Source organism: Melitaea cinxia, chromosome 15, assembly GCF_905220565.1.
Source record: "Melitaea cinxia chromosome 15, ilMelCinx1.1, whole genome shotgun sequence".
Taxonomy (NCBI): Eukaryota; Metazoa; Arthropoda; class Insecta; order Lepidoptera; family Nymphalidae; genus Melitaea; species Melitaea cinxia.
The window spans coordinates 14309454-14324634 of record NC_059408.1 but is presented as its reverse complement, the minus strand read 5'-3'; the positions used below and the strand labels follow the sequence as shown (position 1 = coordinate 14324634).

Here is a 15181-nt window from a genome sequence, read left to right as displayed (position 1 = left end):
AATATTCAGAAACTAAGTTCGTTGGATACAAAACGTTGTAATACTACTCATTGTAGCCGCGCTATATTTTAATTTTCGTGGATTCTAGTACGAAAACTAAATACTAGTACATTTAGTCAAATAGACAATTGTTTATAATTATTCAATAATATTAAACCATTTTAAGTGAAATCTTAAAACGATTCGTCGGAATCATCTCACTTATAAATTAAATAAACACGATATTTTGTACGTGTCAGTTCATTCACATGTCATTTGGTTTATATTTACAGAATAAGGATGTGCATTGTGTACGTTAGTTAACTTATTCGGTTTATTCAAAGCTGTGAAACGCACCAGTCGCTTAGGGGCGCGTTAACGACGCAGTTTTGTAAAATTACGAGTAGTTGATATTATAAATTGTAACAAAATGTCGAAATACGTTTTGGAGTTTCTCGTTTTGATTGCTTGTGTGGAATTTGGTAAGTTAAATAGAGTATAAATTGAAGGTTTTCAAATATTAAATATTGTAATTTATGATAAGATTGTGTTTTTTTTTTTTTTAATTATTGTATCTATACATTTTAGGTATCATTTCTTTATTGATGTAACAGGGTGACATTGTTTTGTTTTGATATTCTGTATAAATTAATTTAAACTTATCACTTTTAAATTTCCGCGTTTTCATTTAACCATAATAAGATTATTAATAATTTAATGATCAGCATAATTCCGTCGTATTTAATAGATGTAAAAAAGTATAAACAAACTTATAGGAAGTAATTTAATTTGTTTACTGTTTTATTGTTTGTGTTTGTTAACGTTTTATATCTTTTATTTATTAATTTTCGTTCAATTTTTTTTAGAACACTTGCCTAACAGTGGGACCGTAAAAGCCTATATATATTTTTTATTCGTGTGTGTAGGTACATCAATCAGATGCTACGAATGCAACAGTGCTAACAACTCAATGTGCATAGACCCCACCATCTACGATGATGAAACCGTGCAGAGGTACCTCCACTCAACCGACTGTTCCCGCAGCGCTTTCCAGGCACCTAATCCATTGGCATCACAGCAGATGTTTTGCAGGAAAATCGTACAGACGAGTAAGACGCAATTTATTTTGATATACAAGTTCTTAAGTATATTAGATGAGTAACTGAAAACGGAATCTACTTTCTGAGTAAAGAGTAACTACTCAATAACTTTAATTTTCTTAATGCTAAAATTAAAAAGAAAAGTTTGTGAGGGTGGATGGGTGGATGCTTGTTACTTTTGCACGCAAAAACTTGGTATGTAATATGATCGTAATAAAACTTAGTATATAGTAGTATGAGAACCAAAATAACAGGTTATTAGAATGAAACAACTGTTTTCGTATTTTATCGCGTTTTATTAAGTTTTTTAGATGTCCGACGTTTCGGATACTTTACAGCAACCATGATCACGGAAGGACAAGCGGAGTGGAGTAGCGTAATGGATTAGGCTCCGACAAGTTTGATATTCATATAATATGTCGGTGTAAGCACCAACCAATTTAACTTTGTGATGAATTAAATAAATAATATTTATAGCTGATTTTCATCATAATTGATATAAAAGGTTATGTATCAATATAAACAAGATTAAATTATTAATTTATTTACAAATGTATAATTTTAAATAGCGTCCGATGTGAACTACATATTCATATTATGTGTATGAAAATATCGTTCAATTTTATGTGTAAAGTTATATTATTCAGAGAGTATCTATTTTTGTCAAAATAGCCACTTAATTACAATGGCGGCTCCACTGTTGTGGGCACGGTGGACATGCCCACAGCCTCGAAACTTTTATTTATTTCTCTTGACTCGATTATTTTATGGAACGGCTGGCCTAGAAAAAAATCATTTTTCAATTCAATTTTCATTTCTTTTCCCTTTTTCATGGGGTGTCAAATCAAAATAGACCAGGTCTTCCTTAAATCATATCTGATCTGATGCGCGTTCAAAAGTTGTTTATATGTTATGATGATGGATGAGCGATTTCGTAGTCCAAATAGCACTTCGCCGATTTTCGGGTGGCTGTGTCCATAACCTTTTTTGAGGGTTGGATCCGACCCTGCTTCCCTAATATTAATTTTAGTTTTATTGCGAGAATCGGATTAAAGATTATGTTGTGTACAAATCGAGTTCTAATAATATGTTATAATCTTGTCAGTATATTATTCAAATGATTGTTTAATAGGTCGTAGTTAAGTACATAAAATGTTTGTAATGTTTTTTTAATCAGTATGAAAAGAAACTCTATATTTCCGTCATTATTATATACAACTTTATTACCTAGCAAATGTCTCTACGTAAGTATTTAGATACGCGTACTACATGATATAATATAATATGAACTTGGCGACCTCATGAAGGTCGATATCTCTCAAGTCGTGTGAAGATAATAATAACCAGGAATAACAGACATTGAGATTAGGTACTTGAGTTTAGGTTACGAGACATAAGTCATTATCTGAATATAATGAAATTAAATTTAACAATAGGTCGTCCAGAGGTCGAAAGTCGACCATAATTAAAAATTTAAATTAAAGAAAACCAAAATAAAGAACCTTTTTTAAAAAAAATTTGACTACATGACAATTAACAAAAGAGTTTAATATGCGTGTGTGTGTCAATTACATGGTAGTGTGTGTTACGTTGTTTTTAATTGGTTTAATATATTTTTATGCATAATTAAAAAATATATATTAGTATTCTGCACTCCTTCTCTATATAAACTACAAGTGTGCGAAATTTCATTCTCCTCCGTCCACGCAATTTTCGTAAAAAAGGGTGCAAAGTTTTTGCTTCATGTATACAGATAAGCGGCAGCTCTGTTATCGTCAATATTAAAAAAAAAATAACCAATTAGAACTCTTGTTCTGCTTCACAGTATTATATCAATTAAGCTGTGTCAGAGAGAAGTAGGGTTGCCAACCATACTTTATAATAAAGTATTTTACTTTATTTTTGGTAAATATACTTTATACTTTTGCATACAAATAAAGTATATGAAAATACTTTATTTTCAATCTTTACTGTGATGCGTGAAACAAGATACTCATTATGGGTACTTAACTATTTAACGGTACACATAAGGTAAAACGGATGATGGAAAGGATTTAAAATTACTGAACGAAATGTTAGATGACAGATGTGGTGTTTTGAATGTGACAGGACAGGTGACAATCTGACATTTGTCACAGATGTCACTACTCACTATCAACGATATTGTAGAAAAATTGACCGTTGGCTTTGTTTATATGCAGTTAAGGAATCAATGGTTGGAAAAATTGTTTGACCTTAGCGAAGATAACTGGCTTTCAATACTCCCTAACGTGTCCTTAAAAAATGCGGTTAAATTTGAAAATTTTGAAATGATAATTATAAAAACTAAATTACAAGACGGATTAAATGTTAAGATGCAGGATATATATTCCGAATGTATAAGACAAAAAAAAATCACTAATGATGATAAAAAAATTTCAGTGAAAAGTACAGTTGAAAAATGGCAATATATACTTAAAAATGCACCTGATAGCTTACCAAATATAAAAAAAAATTCTTACTTACTTTCTGTTCCAACTACTTAAGCTTTTACTGAAAGGGTTTTTTTAGTAATGAATCTAAAGTAGCGAGAAGAGAGAAATATAGCGTCAATAAATTTAATTAGAAACGAATTTTTATTTATATAAATTTAAATAATGATTTTTAAACAAGTTTGAAACATTTAAATATAACAAAAAATTGTTAGCATGTGCTAAAGGCACACAAAAATACGTTTTTAAAGCAATAAAAACATAAAATTTGAAAAATACTTTTTTTTTCTTCCAAATACTTTATTTTTTCCTATCCAAACCATTTTATACGTTTTTTTTTGTCAAAAAAAGTTGGCAACCCTAGAGAGAAGCGAAACTCTTTACCGATGCATTCAAGATGCATCAAGATCGATCTTCAACGATGCATGCATTCAAGATCAAGTATCTTAAGTTGCAAAGGTTTATTTTTCACAAAAAAAGTCAAACTACAAAAATTTGCTCTATAAGTTTTTTTAACGCTAAGATTTTATTCGTTTGTTTTTGTACACCGTGGATATAAATAATTCCGTTTATAATTCGTCGGCTTAAGGATAGATCTTCTAAATAATTAAATCCTTAATAACTTTGTGTTGTCGTACTGACACTTTCATTTCAATAAGTAGTATAAGTAGTAAGTCTTCAAGCGAGACGATTCGTAACAACCCTCCAAAACAGCTTATAGATGTGGTTCAGTAGTGAGATCGGTCTATAATTGTTTAACACCGCCACACTCCTGGACCACGCCTCCGACGTGGTACCTCGGTGGATAACGGCGTTAAGAGTCTCGCCACGGATTTCGGAGCAAGTCATCCTGCGGCTTTGAGGAGCTCAGTCGTAACTCCGTCATACCCTAGGGCCCTTCCGTTTTTTAGCTGCTAACTGACTACGGCTTTTTGGTTATCTGAAATGAACTATGCAAACAGTAAAGTATTTTTGAAGTAAAACTTCTTGACGCACGCTTGACTTGAGGAGTAAGCTAGGACGAGAGCGTTACAAAAAGTGTGATCGGGTGAGGCGAACGGAAATTGAGAGGGAGATATAAGTTAGTGAAGATAGAAAGAGAGAGAGTTACGTTTCGTAAGTTTTCCTTCGGTCGTGTGGTCTAAAGCACCTTGATTTTTTAATTGAAACTAATAGTTTTTAATATAACCGCGAATAAAAAAAAGCTCGTGTGATATTATAATATAAGTAAAGATTACTATACAATAATATTGTCCACAGTCCTTCATAAGGGCCACGATCCTGAGGTCCGGGTGACTCGCGGCTGCGGTTGGGTGAAACACCACAAGGCCTGCTACAAGGCCGATAATGAGGACCACTTGGAGACTGTGTGCCAATGCTTCAGCGATGACTGTAACTCTGCTATGACGGTTAACCACAGTATACTAACTATATTTACAAGCTTAGCGTTTATTTTACTGAAATATAAAATGGTTTAAAATAAATATTTTACGTTAGTTTGTATTATGTAGTTTCTATATGAGCTTTAAATTTTATTTACTTAGTTATAATAATAAAAAAAAAAAATACTTTTAAACGCATAAAAACTACAAATATATAAATGGAATTTAAAACGTCAAGATTTGTTGGTTTTTTTTTTTTTTTTTTTAATATTCTTGCCATGTTTTATAAAGCTTGTAACTTATTGTTTTTTTTTTTTCTTAATACTCTTGCCATATTTAATAAAGCTTGTAACTTATTTTTGACATTATGAACTTCATTTAGAATCTTCTAGAGTTTTTTGGAAAGTATAAAGGTGCATATAGGGTTAATAAACTTATGACACCTCAGTTTTGGTGGATAACACGTTATTGATATTATGATTTTAAAAATAATCCTCTTATATAATTATGTGGAAATGTTTGTAATTACATCACTTTTTATTGTTTTTCATTGTAAAAAAGGGAATTTTTAGGAAAATTATTATATAATTAAATAAGTGTTTATTGATATTATATCAAAACTGTGAATTTATAAATTCTTTTTTTTAAACTACAGACTGAATTATAGATACCCTTTTAAACCATTTTTTTGCTATACAGTTATCTATGTGTATTAAAATTTACGTTAGGCAGGGTAACATATTTAATTTATATTTTTATGTGATATTTTTTCGTTTAAAGTTAAACTACACGCTATTAGCGATAACATAATTTTTTAAATATGGGAAGAAAAATAAATTATTATACTTGACCATGAACTGTAAATATGAATTATTTAAAATGAATATCATAACTAATAGATAGGTACTGTGAACGTGGGGTGTACGACAAAACTCGAACGAGTCTACAAAGCTTACATGCTAAATATAATGTACTATAATATTGAATAAATAAATAACAGATATAAAATTGCTATTTATTTTGCAACCAAATTCTTCTCTACTTCTCAGGGTATATGTATTTTCATTATGCAGTGTAATACAAAGTCGCTTCCCGCTCGCTGTCTGTATGCTTAGATCTTTAAAACTACGCAATGGATTTTGATGCAGTTTTCTTTAGTAAATAGAGTTATTCCATAAAAAGGTTTATATGTATAATACGTGCATAATATAGTAGAAGAACACTGATAGTTTTTGCAACCATGCGAAGCCAGGGCGGGTCGCTAGTATTATTATAAATATTGAACTTGCTTAGAAATTTTATTATTCCTTATTTAACAATTATATGAATAATTTTAAAACAACTACTGTCTTCTTCGTATATTACTTTTGTTCAGAGACGCATTTAGGCAACAGGGGCAAGAGTTTGGGGCGCAAACTCTAAAAACTACAAATATTTTTTATACAGATATGTATGTTACCCTGATGCTGATATGTTAAAGTTCAAGTTAATTGTAAAGAAAATTAATCGTCAGGGTTGAAAGTAGATTTTATAATAATAATAATACACTTTATTGTACACCAAAAACAGAAATAATACATAACAAAAAATAATGATTTTCTTTCGAAATTATTTACTATATGCATACATATATAAATTGAGACTAATATATATGGCAATCTATAAAAGTTGACCACCAGAAGCTTCCTAAATCAACCTTCTAACCTTTCAAACTTCTAACATATGCAAATTTTAGCCAAGTAATTTTGGCAATAATCGTCTAATGTTGAGCTACTTTATTGTGTAAAGTTGTAAACTGTTCCAGATTTTGTGCAAGAGATTTCGTACTTTGCCCTACTTCAGTAAGATAACTTGCTTCTTTTCTAATTAATATTGTAAAATTAAATTTTATCAGGACGTTATCTACTTGCTATTTCACCTACAATTATTATAGTCACAATAAAATAATTGTGTTTGCTGGCAAACGAAAAAAAACCGACTTCAATTACATCGACAAGTAATACAACGTAGGTAGACGAAAAAATAGTCAAGTAAATACGCATTATCCAAGATTACTCCAAAAGTTGTAATCAGATCTCGATGAAATTTAAATGTGACCTCATGATAAACATCGGCTTTCGATTAAATTAAAAATCATCAAAATCAGTACACCCAGTAAAAAGTCATGTGGATATTCGAGGGTCTCCCTCGATTTCTCTGGGATCCCATCATCAGATCCTGGTTTCCTAATCATGGTACCACATTTAGGATATCTTCCAACACAAAAATAATTATCAAAATCGGTACATCTAGTAGAAAGTTATGCGGTATAATACAACGTAGGTCGACGAAAAAAGCGTCAAGTAAAAACGCATTATTAGATATAACTTGAAAAGTAGTTGTTAGATCTCAAATAAATTTAAATGGGACCAATTGGCACACACCACCTTTCGATTAAAACAAAATTTGTCGAAATCGGTCTACCCGGTCAAAAGTTCTGATGTAACATACATAAAAAAAAAAAATACAGTCGAATTGAGAACCTCCTCCTTTTTTGGAAGTCGGTTAAAAAATATCAATTCAACTGAAATGAGAGTGAACATCGCGGATTGTATAGTTATGTATAATTCGCAGTAAGCCAACATTAACCTACATTAACATAAAACCTTTTATTTGTAGACAAAAAAAAAGGAAACAACTAGACGACATCCGGCCACAGGCACAATGAGCGTGTCATAATAGTTTATAGTACTGTACTAGGTTTTATTAGGTATAAGGCGTATTAGTCACACAATTTAGCATTGTGAAATCACAAAAAATGAATTTGTTAAAATCTATGGTTTACATTCGACATTTTTCGGTTTTACTATGCCCAAAAAAGGATTTGTGGAACTTTTGCCTACTTCCTAAAAGGAGGATTAATTAGACTATATTTTTTTCCACAAACAAAATGCAAAATGGCTCATGATCAACTAATATATTTACTTTACTTTTAATTTAGGTAGGTATACCTACTTAGATCCATATCTATTACTCTAACATAAATTTTAATTTGTAAGGTTAAATCAACGGCCGAAAAATAATGAATGTACTTTCAATAAAAAAAAATTACTATTATATCACACAAACAATAGCACGACAGAAATAATTTATTTCTAAATCGCAGTCACTTTATTCACTTTGCTTTAATTTCCATTATTTTCTTCTCTCACTTTTTGGGTGAACGTAAATATTATTATTATAACAAACAAATAAGAAAAGTTAAGTAGAGATAACTCGTTCATTAGCTTTACCTTATACATTCGAATTATAGCGCCATCTATGATTATTTTAAGTAATATACTTTAGTTAATGTAAAGGTCATGGTTGCTTATTGTAGTCGTTTGAGTATTCCACGATAGGTGGCGCTACTAATATGTATTATACTTCCTATAATTTTAATTTTAAAACTTTATATCTACACATGTCTACAGGTTCTGTTTTCAATTTAAGTTTTAGTTAATTTAAAAAAAAGTACATTGAAATTAGCAGAAAATATTACTTATTGCGTCATTAAATACAGGTCGACGCGTCGTGATGAATCAATCAGTTTGTGTATTTATTTGATTACTAAATGTAAATATAACTATTATTATTTTTTCCAATAATAAATTAATTTAATCAAAACTATCTTTTTGTAATTAAATATATAATATTCTATATAGTAACAGAATAAGAACGGTAATTTTGCGACTTTGAATAAGTCAGGTTGGCCGAGTGGTCTAAGGCGCCAGATTTAAGCTCTGGTTCCCGAGAGGGAGCGTGGGTTCGAACCCCACACCTGACAAATTATGGTTGCTTTTTTTATTTATTTTTTAAAAATGTCTTATTTACTATATTTTTTCAAAATGACCTTACGGCACTAATATTCGTCACTTATAAAAAATTACATTTTTGTACCGTTTATAGTCAAAACTCAAACAATAGTCCATTGCTGGATTCATTCATTAGTCTGGTCAATTTAAACATCCAAGGTTACCATAATTCAAAACACTATTATAAATAAAGTGTGAAAAGTCCTCATCGATCCGACACCAGGAAAAAATTTTACTCGGGGTCGTTTTGCAGAAAATCGCCAAAAAACCCGTTTTTGTGACCTTTGACGCCAGTAATTTTTTCCAGGCGTCGGGATCGATGAAAACTTTTCACATTTCATTAGTGTTTTGAACAATCCTAGCAATTTTCAGCCAAGTGTAAATTATTTTAACCTAACCCCTACTATTTGATCTAATTTGACCGGACTATCATCCGACAATCTAAAAATAATAAATTGTGTTTGCTCGCAAAGGAAACAAGTAAATGAATAAAAATCATAAACAATATCAAAAATAATGAATTAAATATCTACGCCTTGTTAGAGATACCTCAAAAACTATTCGTTCGATCTCGATAAAATTTAGTTATATGTGTGCATCCGTGATAAGCAATAACTTACAACTAAAAAGTTAACACACATAAAAATATATAGGTATACAGTCGAATTGAGTGTCATTTTTTTGAAGTCGGATAAAAATTGAATAAAATGAGTCCACGTATCGCAGTCTCCATTTTTTTATTTTATAAAATTATATACTATACGTAGGTATTGGGATGGTGCATTTTTTCCAGAGAGTCGGTATTGCGATTGATCGAGGAATGCCGCCAGCATTCTTGGCACTATTCCACTCGGACATGATTATCCACTTATCTGTAAATGTGAGGTTTTAAGTTTTACATTGTAACATACAATACAATACACTTTAACGAATAGACTTTAGCAGCAGAAGGTAGAATAGGTCAGTAGGACCTGTTTATTCTCAATAGGGTATTCCACGATGTTTGAAAAAGTACTTCAAAATGTTGATTTTCCAATAAAAAGCCACAAAAAAATATATATCGGGAAGTTCGCGCCAAACATGGCGTGAACTCATGTGTGATGCCCATAGTCACAACGCGGGGCAGGCGCGTTGGTGACTGCAGGGCTGGCTTTCTCGCACCAAAGACGCTGCTGCCCATCTTCGGACTGTGTATTTCAAAGCCAGCAGTTGGATGGTTATCCCGCCATCGGTCGACTTTATAAATCCAAGGTGGCAGTGGAACTGTGTTATCCCGTAGTCGCCTCTTACGACACCTACAGGAAGAGAGGTGGTAGCTATATTCTTCACTTCCGTTGCCACACAGCTGACGTATAATTATAGTATATAACAGCTGAAGTATATTATAGTTGTATGTATACCGTTAAAAAAATTACAATATAATAAAAAAGGATTCTTAGAACTCATGCTACTACATTAAAATACTTTCGTTATATAGCAAATTTTATTGGTTTGCAATTACGTGGACATATAACTAATATTTCAAAAACGTATGTTAGGTACTAAATCTGGACAAATTTAATATTAATTTTTTTACATAGATACTACTAAATTTATCCCGGGCATTTTTCACTCTCTTAGAAGTTTGGGATACCACTGTTTCAGCTATTTCGAAACCCCTTACCCTACCCAGTTACTCTGCGGACTCTTTTTTTTGTTAACACAGGGGAAATCAGATGCCCGGCTCTTGGGGTAGAACCGGGTAATGTGGGATTCTTACCCCTTAAAACCCCTACGATGGTCGTCAACACGAAGTTGGAGGAGCTACGGGATCGCTTGCGCATGCACATCTGCTGTTCCTCACGTGCCTCGTTCCACCCGAGGTCCTTGGAGATCGTTTCAAAGGCCAAGTATTATCATGCTCCCGCCACGCTGCTCGCGTGAGCGAACAGCAGTACAAGGCCTTCCCAGCTGCCGTCGTCTTCTGGGCGGTTTGAAAACGAACGTGCGAGTCCGCTCTCATAAGTCTACAGCCCGAGGGCTGGGCCTATTTACTGTGCCCAGTTCTTTCAAACTCAATCTATTTTGACTTTACATATGCATTTGATCATGTCATGATCTTCAGCAAACTGTTTCAAAAAACAGCCCACAAAGGTTTCTGAGTTAGTACAAAAAATATAAGCGTAGCAACACGCGCAGGGCGGCTCTACATACTATATGTACATACAAATACTACAAACCATAATATTCTCAATGATAGTGTGACATAAATGACAACATCGCGGTTACAACGCAGGAAGGTTATTTCCCTTATCATTGACATATTTATCTATAAGCCCTACATCAATAAATTAGAATCAAAACAAACAAACTGCGCAGTTATGTAAAAAGCAAAGGAAAATTACAGATGAAAATTTCTAGATAACTTCGGAATGTACCATAACTGAGATTGAACTAATATGAATCTTATCTGTAAATATATTAAGGTGATAATTAAACAAATACGTAAAATACACACACACGCACAAACATGTGTAGTTACTCACACATTTACTGCGTATCGCACACTAATGCAAATATCTCATTGAAAACATAATATGGGTTTATTTCGCCTCGTAAGCATAGTTATTTTTAGCCTTTGACGCATTACGTTTAAAAATAAAAATGTTTACTATACGGGAATATCCCAAAACCAAACGGTATTAATTTAAAGCAATTACTTTTGGAATAAATAAACACCGTTTTGAAAACTCTTACGCAGTTATTAATTTTAACAATTTAAATGGTTTATTGTATTTGTGTCACTCTAATAAAATAAGCACTTTAAATTGATAAACTCTATATGATTAAACTTCTTAAAAGGTAAACGTAATAATGGAAGATAAATTCTTGTTTTAATATGTATTGTGTTATATGTAGACTTAATAATGTTAACTGGGTCATATCCTGCTGAATCAAAAACAATAAGATAAATAAAAACTGACGGATAAATGTACCCGCATTGAACATCCTGCTTAAATTTATTGAAACAAACTACAAATCACTAACAGTAATATCCCCAGGTCATTGACTTCCTTAGAATACAAACATAGAATATCACAAAACTTTTGAAATGCTATAATCATAATTCAGATAATGAATAATCTAAAACTCTACATTGAGATTTCTTCATTAGTGAATGTAGGGCTTTCCCGTAGACGGGGTCTTTGCCTAAATATGCAGACTTTTTAATGAAAGAATAAAAAAAATATAGGTATATGTACTTAATTGACAATTCAATAAGCATGCAGTTCTTTCGCTTTCCTTTATTATCTTGTATCAACAAAAACAATCAAACTAAAAGTTTTATAGTGCTGTCTGCAGCAATTATTTTTTAATTTTTTTTTTACGTTGCCAAAGAGGTTTCTACAGATAACAATGTGAAAAAGTAAAAAATACGTTATTTTTTTTTTGCTCTATAATCGCAATGGTTTAAATCATAAATCCATAACAAACATAACTAAGCTTCAGTATTATATAAAACATATAACGTCAATGGACTATATACATAAGAAACATAGGTATGTAAATTACTAATAAAAGAGTGGAATTAAAGTTTTAATTTTAATAAAAGTCAAATTTTGACTTACACGTCTTTGCTGAAATGTTTTAGATTGTACTAGGCAAAGGGTTACTCAAAAGGCCTCCTTGGAGGAAAAGGGTTACAGCTCTTTTTGGAGTAAAACTTAGAAAACGCTACTACTTACTCACCACAGGAAGACACAACTACTTGAAAGTAGTATTATTTGGCTTTAATCTTCTGTAAGATTAAAGTAGAAGAAGAAGAAGAAGAAGAAATATACTTTATTGTGCATAAAAGTTAAAGTACATGGGTATCTTAAAGAAATAAAAACTTACAAAATAATAATATGCACAAAGGCGGTCTTAGCGCTAGGTAAGCGATTTCTTCTAGACAACCTTGGGGTAGAGGAGATTTTAAAACAAAACAGATCCAAAGGGTCAGGGTCATCAAAAAGGCAAAAAAAGTGAATTCTACTATCTAATAATATAATAATAATATAAATAAATAATAAACATCTAAATAAATTAATAAATAAATACACAAATAAATACATACCTATTACATTATGTTTTATCGTAATAATAAATACACAAATAACATATTACATTATTTATTAAATAGGTAATGGTTTATCATAAATATAAAATTGAATAATTGTTTACAGCACATTAACAGATAACTAAATTTTCTAGTAGAGTTCAGCTCTAACAATGCAAGTAAATATCTTAATTAACTTCTTAAAAGTAGTAAGAGTTTAAAAGTTTAAAAGTAGTAGTAGTAGTAGTAGTAAGTTTAAAAGTAATAAGAGCCTCCCTAATACTATTTGGCAAGGCATTCCACAAATTTATTGACTGCACTGTAAAGGAACAGTTGTAGAATGCAGTATGATGAATAGGTATTTGCAGCGTAGTTACTTCATTCGAACGCAGTGCCTTGTCAGATTTACGTATGTACTATGAACTCTTAGATACTCTCTCTTGCCCGGGGATTTTTAAGTACATAGTAAAGTAGCGACAGCATTCTAGTATTCCGGCGAAAACGGATTGGCAACCACTTGAGCTTTTTACGAAAATCGGATATGTGATCGTATTTTCGCAAGATTAAAGTAGGTAGTTCCCCAGTCGGGTTGCTTTAGATTATGAGCTAGATATTTCATATAAAGCTCCTATACTTTGCCTATCTAATTTATATTTGCCAAAATGTTGGTACAAAAGATTTATATAATAAATATACTGAAATATATAAAACCCATACTTTAATACCGTTGCGTAATTCCGTGAAAGAGTCGGAATCAAAAATGATTTTTTTCTGAATCTTTTCCTTCTTAATTCAATATTGAATACCTAATTATTATAATGGGTTGAATGACTACACATGAAATTAGAATATTGTATAAAACTGCCACTTTATTTGACTGCATAATTGTTTCCCTTACAATTTTAGTTAATGTTCTGAATGGCTTTGGGCTGGGTGTTGATGAGTGAGTCAGGACTTGTCTTTTTATATATAAAGATTTAACTCTCTTTTATTGAATATGTTTTTAATGCCTTGGTTAATTCCAATATTTAACAATAACAGACGAATTACTTTAGATTAATACTAGTTATACTGTTATCTAGTTATATTATATCTAAACTTATACATTTTTAATTAATAAGGATAGTTATAAAACGTATTGAAAATTTGAGACTAGTTTTTTTTTTCTTTTATATTATCCAATAGCTTAATAATGTATTGCATAATATAATACATTGACAATTTGAGTCATAAAAATTCAGTCGACAACACGATGATGCAATAAAAATATTACACAATCAAAATGACTCATAGTACTAAGAACACAACGTCACGTCGTTACGTTTATGTTTTTTGTGACTTATTTCGAGGCTTCGAGGCGTGTTTAATGGGCGTGTCACATTAAGTAAACTCTTTTATAAACACACTCTGTAAACTATAATATCTTACACGTAGACAAAAATCACTGCTCCTTTATCCTTATTTTTACCTAAATTGACAAATAAAAATTATAAGAATAAAAATGTTATAAATTTAAGTTATATTAATTATTGTAACGGAATACAAAATATATAGTTGTGTGACTGACATCAGTCGCAAGGAAGGACGTGCTAAATAAAAATGGTTAACGGATACACCGAAGTTGCACTCACCTGTGATGCTGTAAAGGCCGTAGGGCCAACAGCACATGACAATTCGAAAAAAAAAACACCGTAGTTGTGGGGTTCTTGATTTACGAACAAGTTGTCGAGAAGTTGAGCTGTGTTATGCTCGTATATATACCTATCTGACCTGGCGAACTTCGTACCGCCTTATCTAACTTTAAAGTTAGATCAAATTACCCACGGTATGCAAATTTGATTAAAATCAGTTAAGTAGTTTAGGAGTCCATCGCGGACAAACAATGTGACACGTATAATTTATATATATTAAAATTATTTTTCTTAAAAAAGCTTTTTACTTTACTTAATAATAAATCAAATATACATAGTTAATAATCAGACACCAATGACAACGGCAAACATTTGTGTAGGATATATAATTATACATTTCTGTGAGTTGTCTTAATGGCCTAGGTATATAAACAATTTGCTAAGTAAGGTGACTGAACACGAAACGCTAGCGCGTCACTCGTCAGCCAGTTGAGAACACTGTTCCAATGCGTCATGATAATACCACGGAAAACTGCTTAGTTCCGGTTATCAGTAACTGTTAATTGGGTTATTGTTCGTGATATTTATTCGTCGCTTATGGTACATTATGGTAAATAACGCGTTATATACACATAGTCATACTCTTTGAACGTGATTATAATTACATATACTACTTACCTAGGTACTTTACCTTATTTACATACCTA

General features: G+C 31.4%; 1 protein-coding gene, 1 long non-coding RNA gene and 1 other non-coding gene across 3 annotated transcripts; 2 read left to right on the top strand and 1 right to left on the bottom strand.

The window, feature by feature from the left end:
• The first annotated feature begins 310 nt into the window (after nt 1–310).
• On the top strand, nt 311–5072 carry LOC123660396. The gene is made up of 3 exons (XM_045595485.1): nt 311–461; nt 906–1088; nt 4811–5072. Exons 1-3 carry the CDS (start codon nt 410–412, stop codon nt 5026–5028), a joined length of 453 nt encoding a protein of 150 aa, XP_045451441.1. The 5' UTR covers nt 311–409; the 3' UTR covers nt 5029–5072.
• Nucleotides 5073–8653: 3581 nt separating this feature from the next.
• On the top strand, nt 8654–8737 carry Trnal-uaa. Its single transcript has one exon. It is a non-coding gene; the product is annotated as a tRNA-Leu (tRNA).
• Nucleotides 8738–13912: 5175 nt separating this feature from the next.
• Nucleotides 13913–14507, bottom strand: LOC123660101. The gene is made up of 2 exons (XR_006744133.1): nt 14475–14507; nt 13913–14311 (listed from the first exon to the last, which is right to left on the bottom strand). It is a non-coding gene; the product is annotated as an uncharacterized LOC123660101 (long non-coding RNA).
• Nucleotides 14508–15181: the final 674 nt, after the last annotated feature.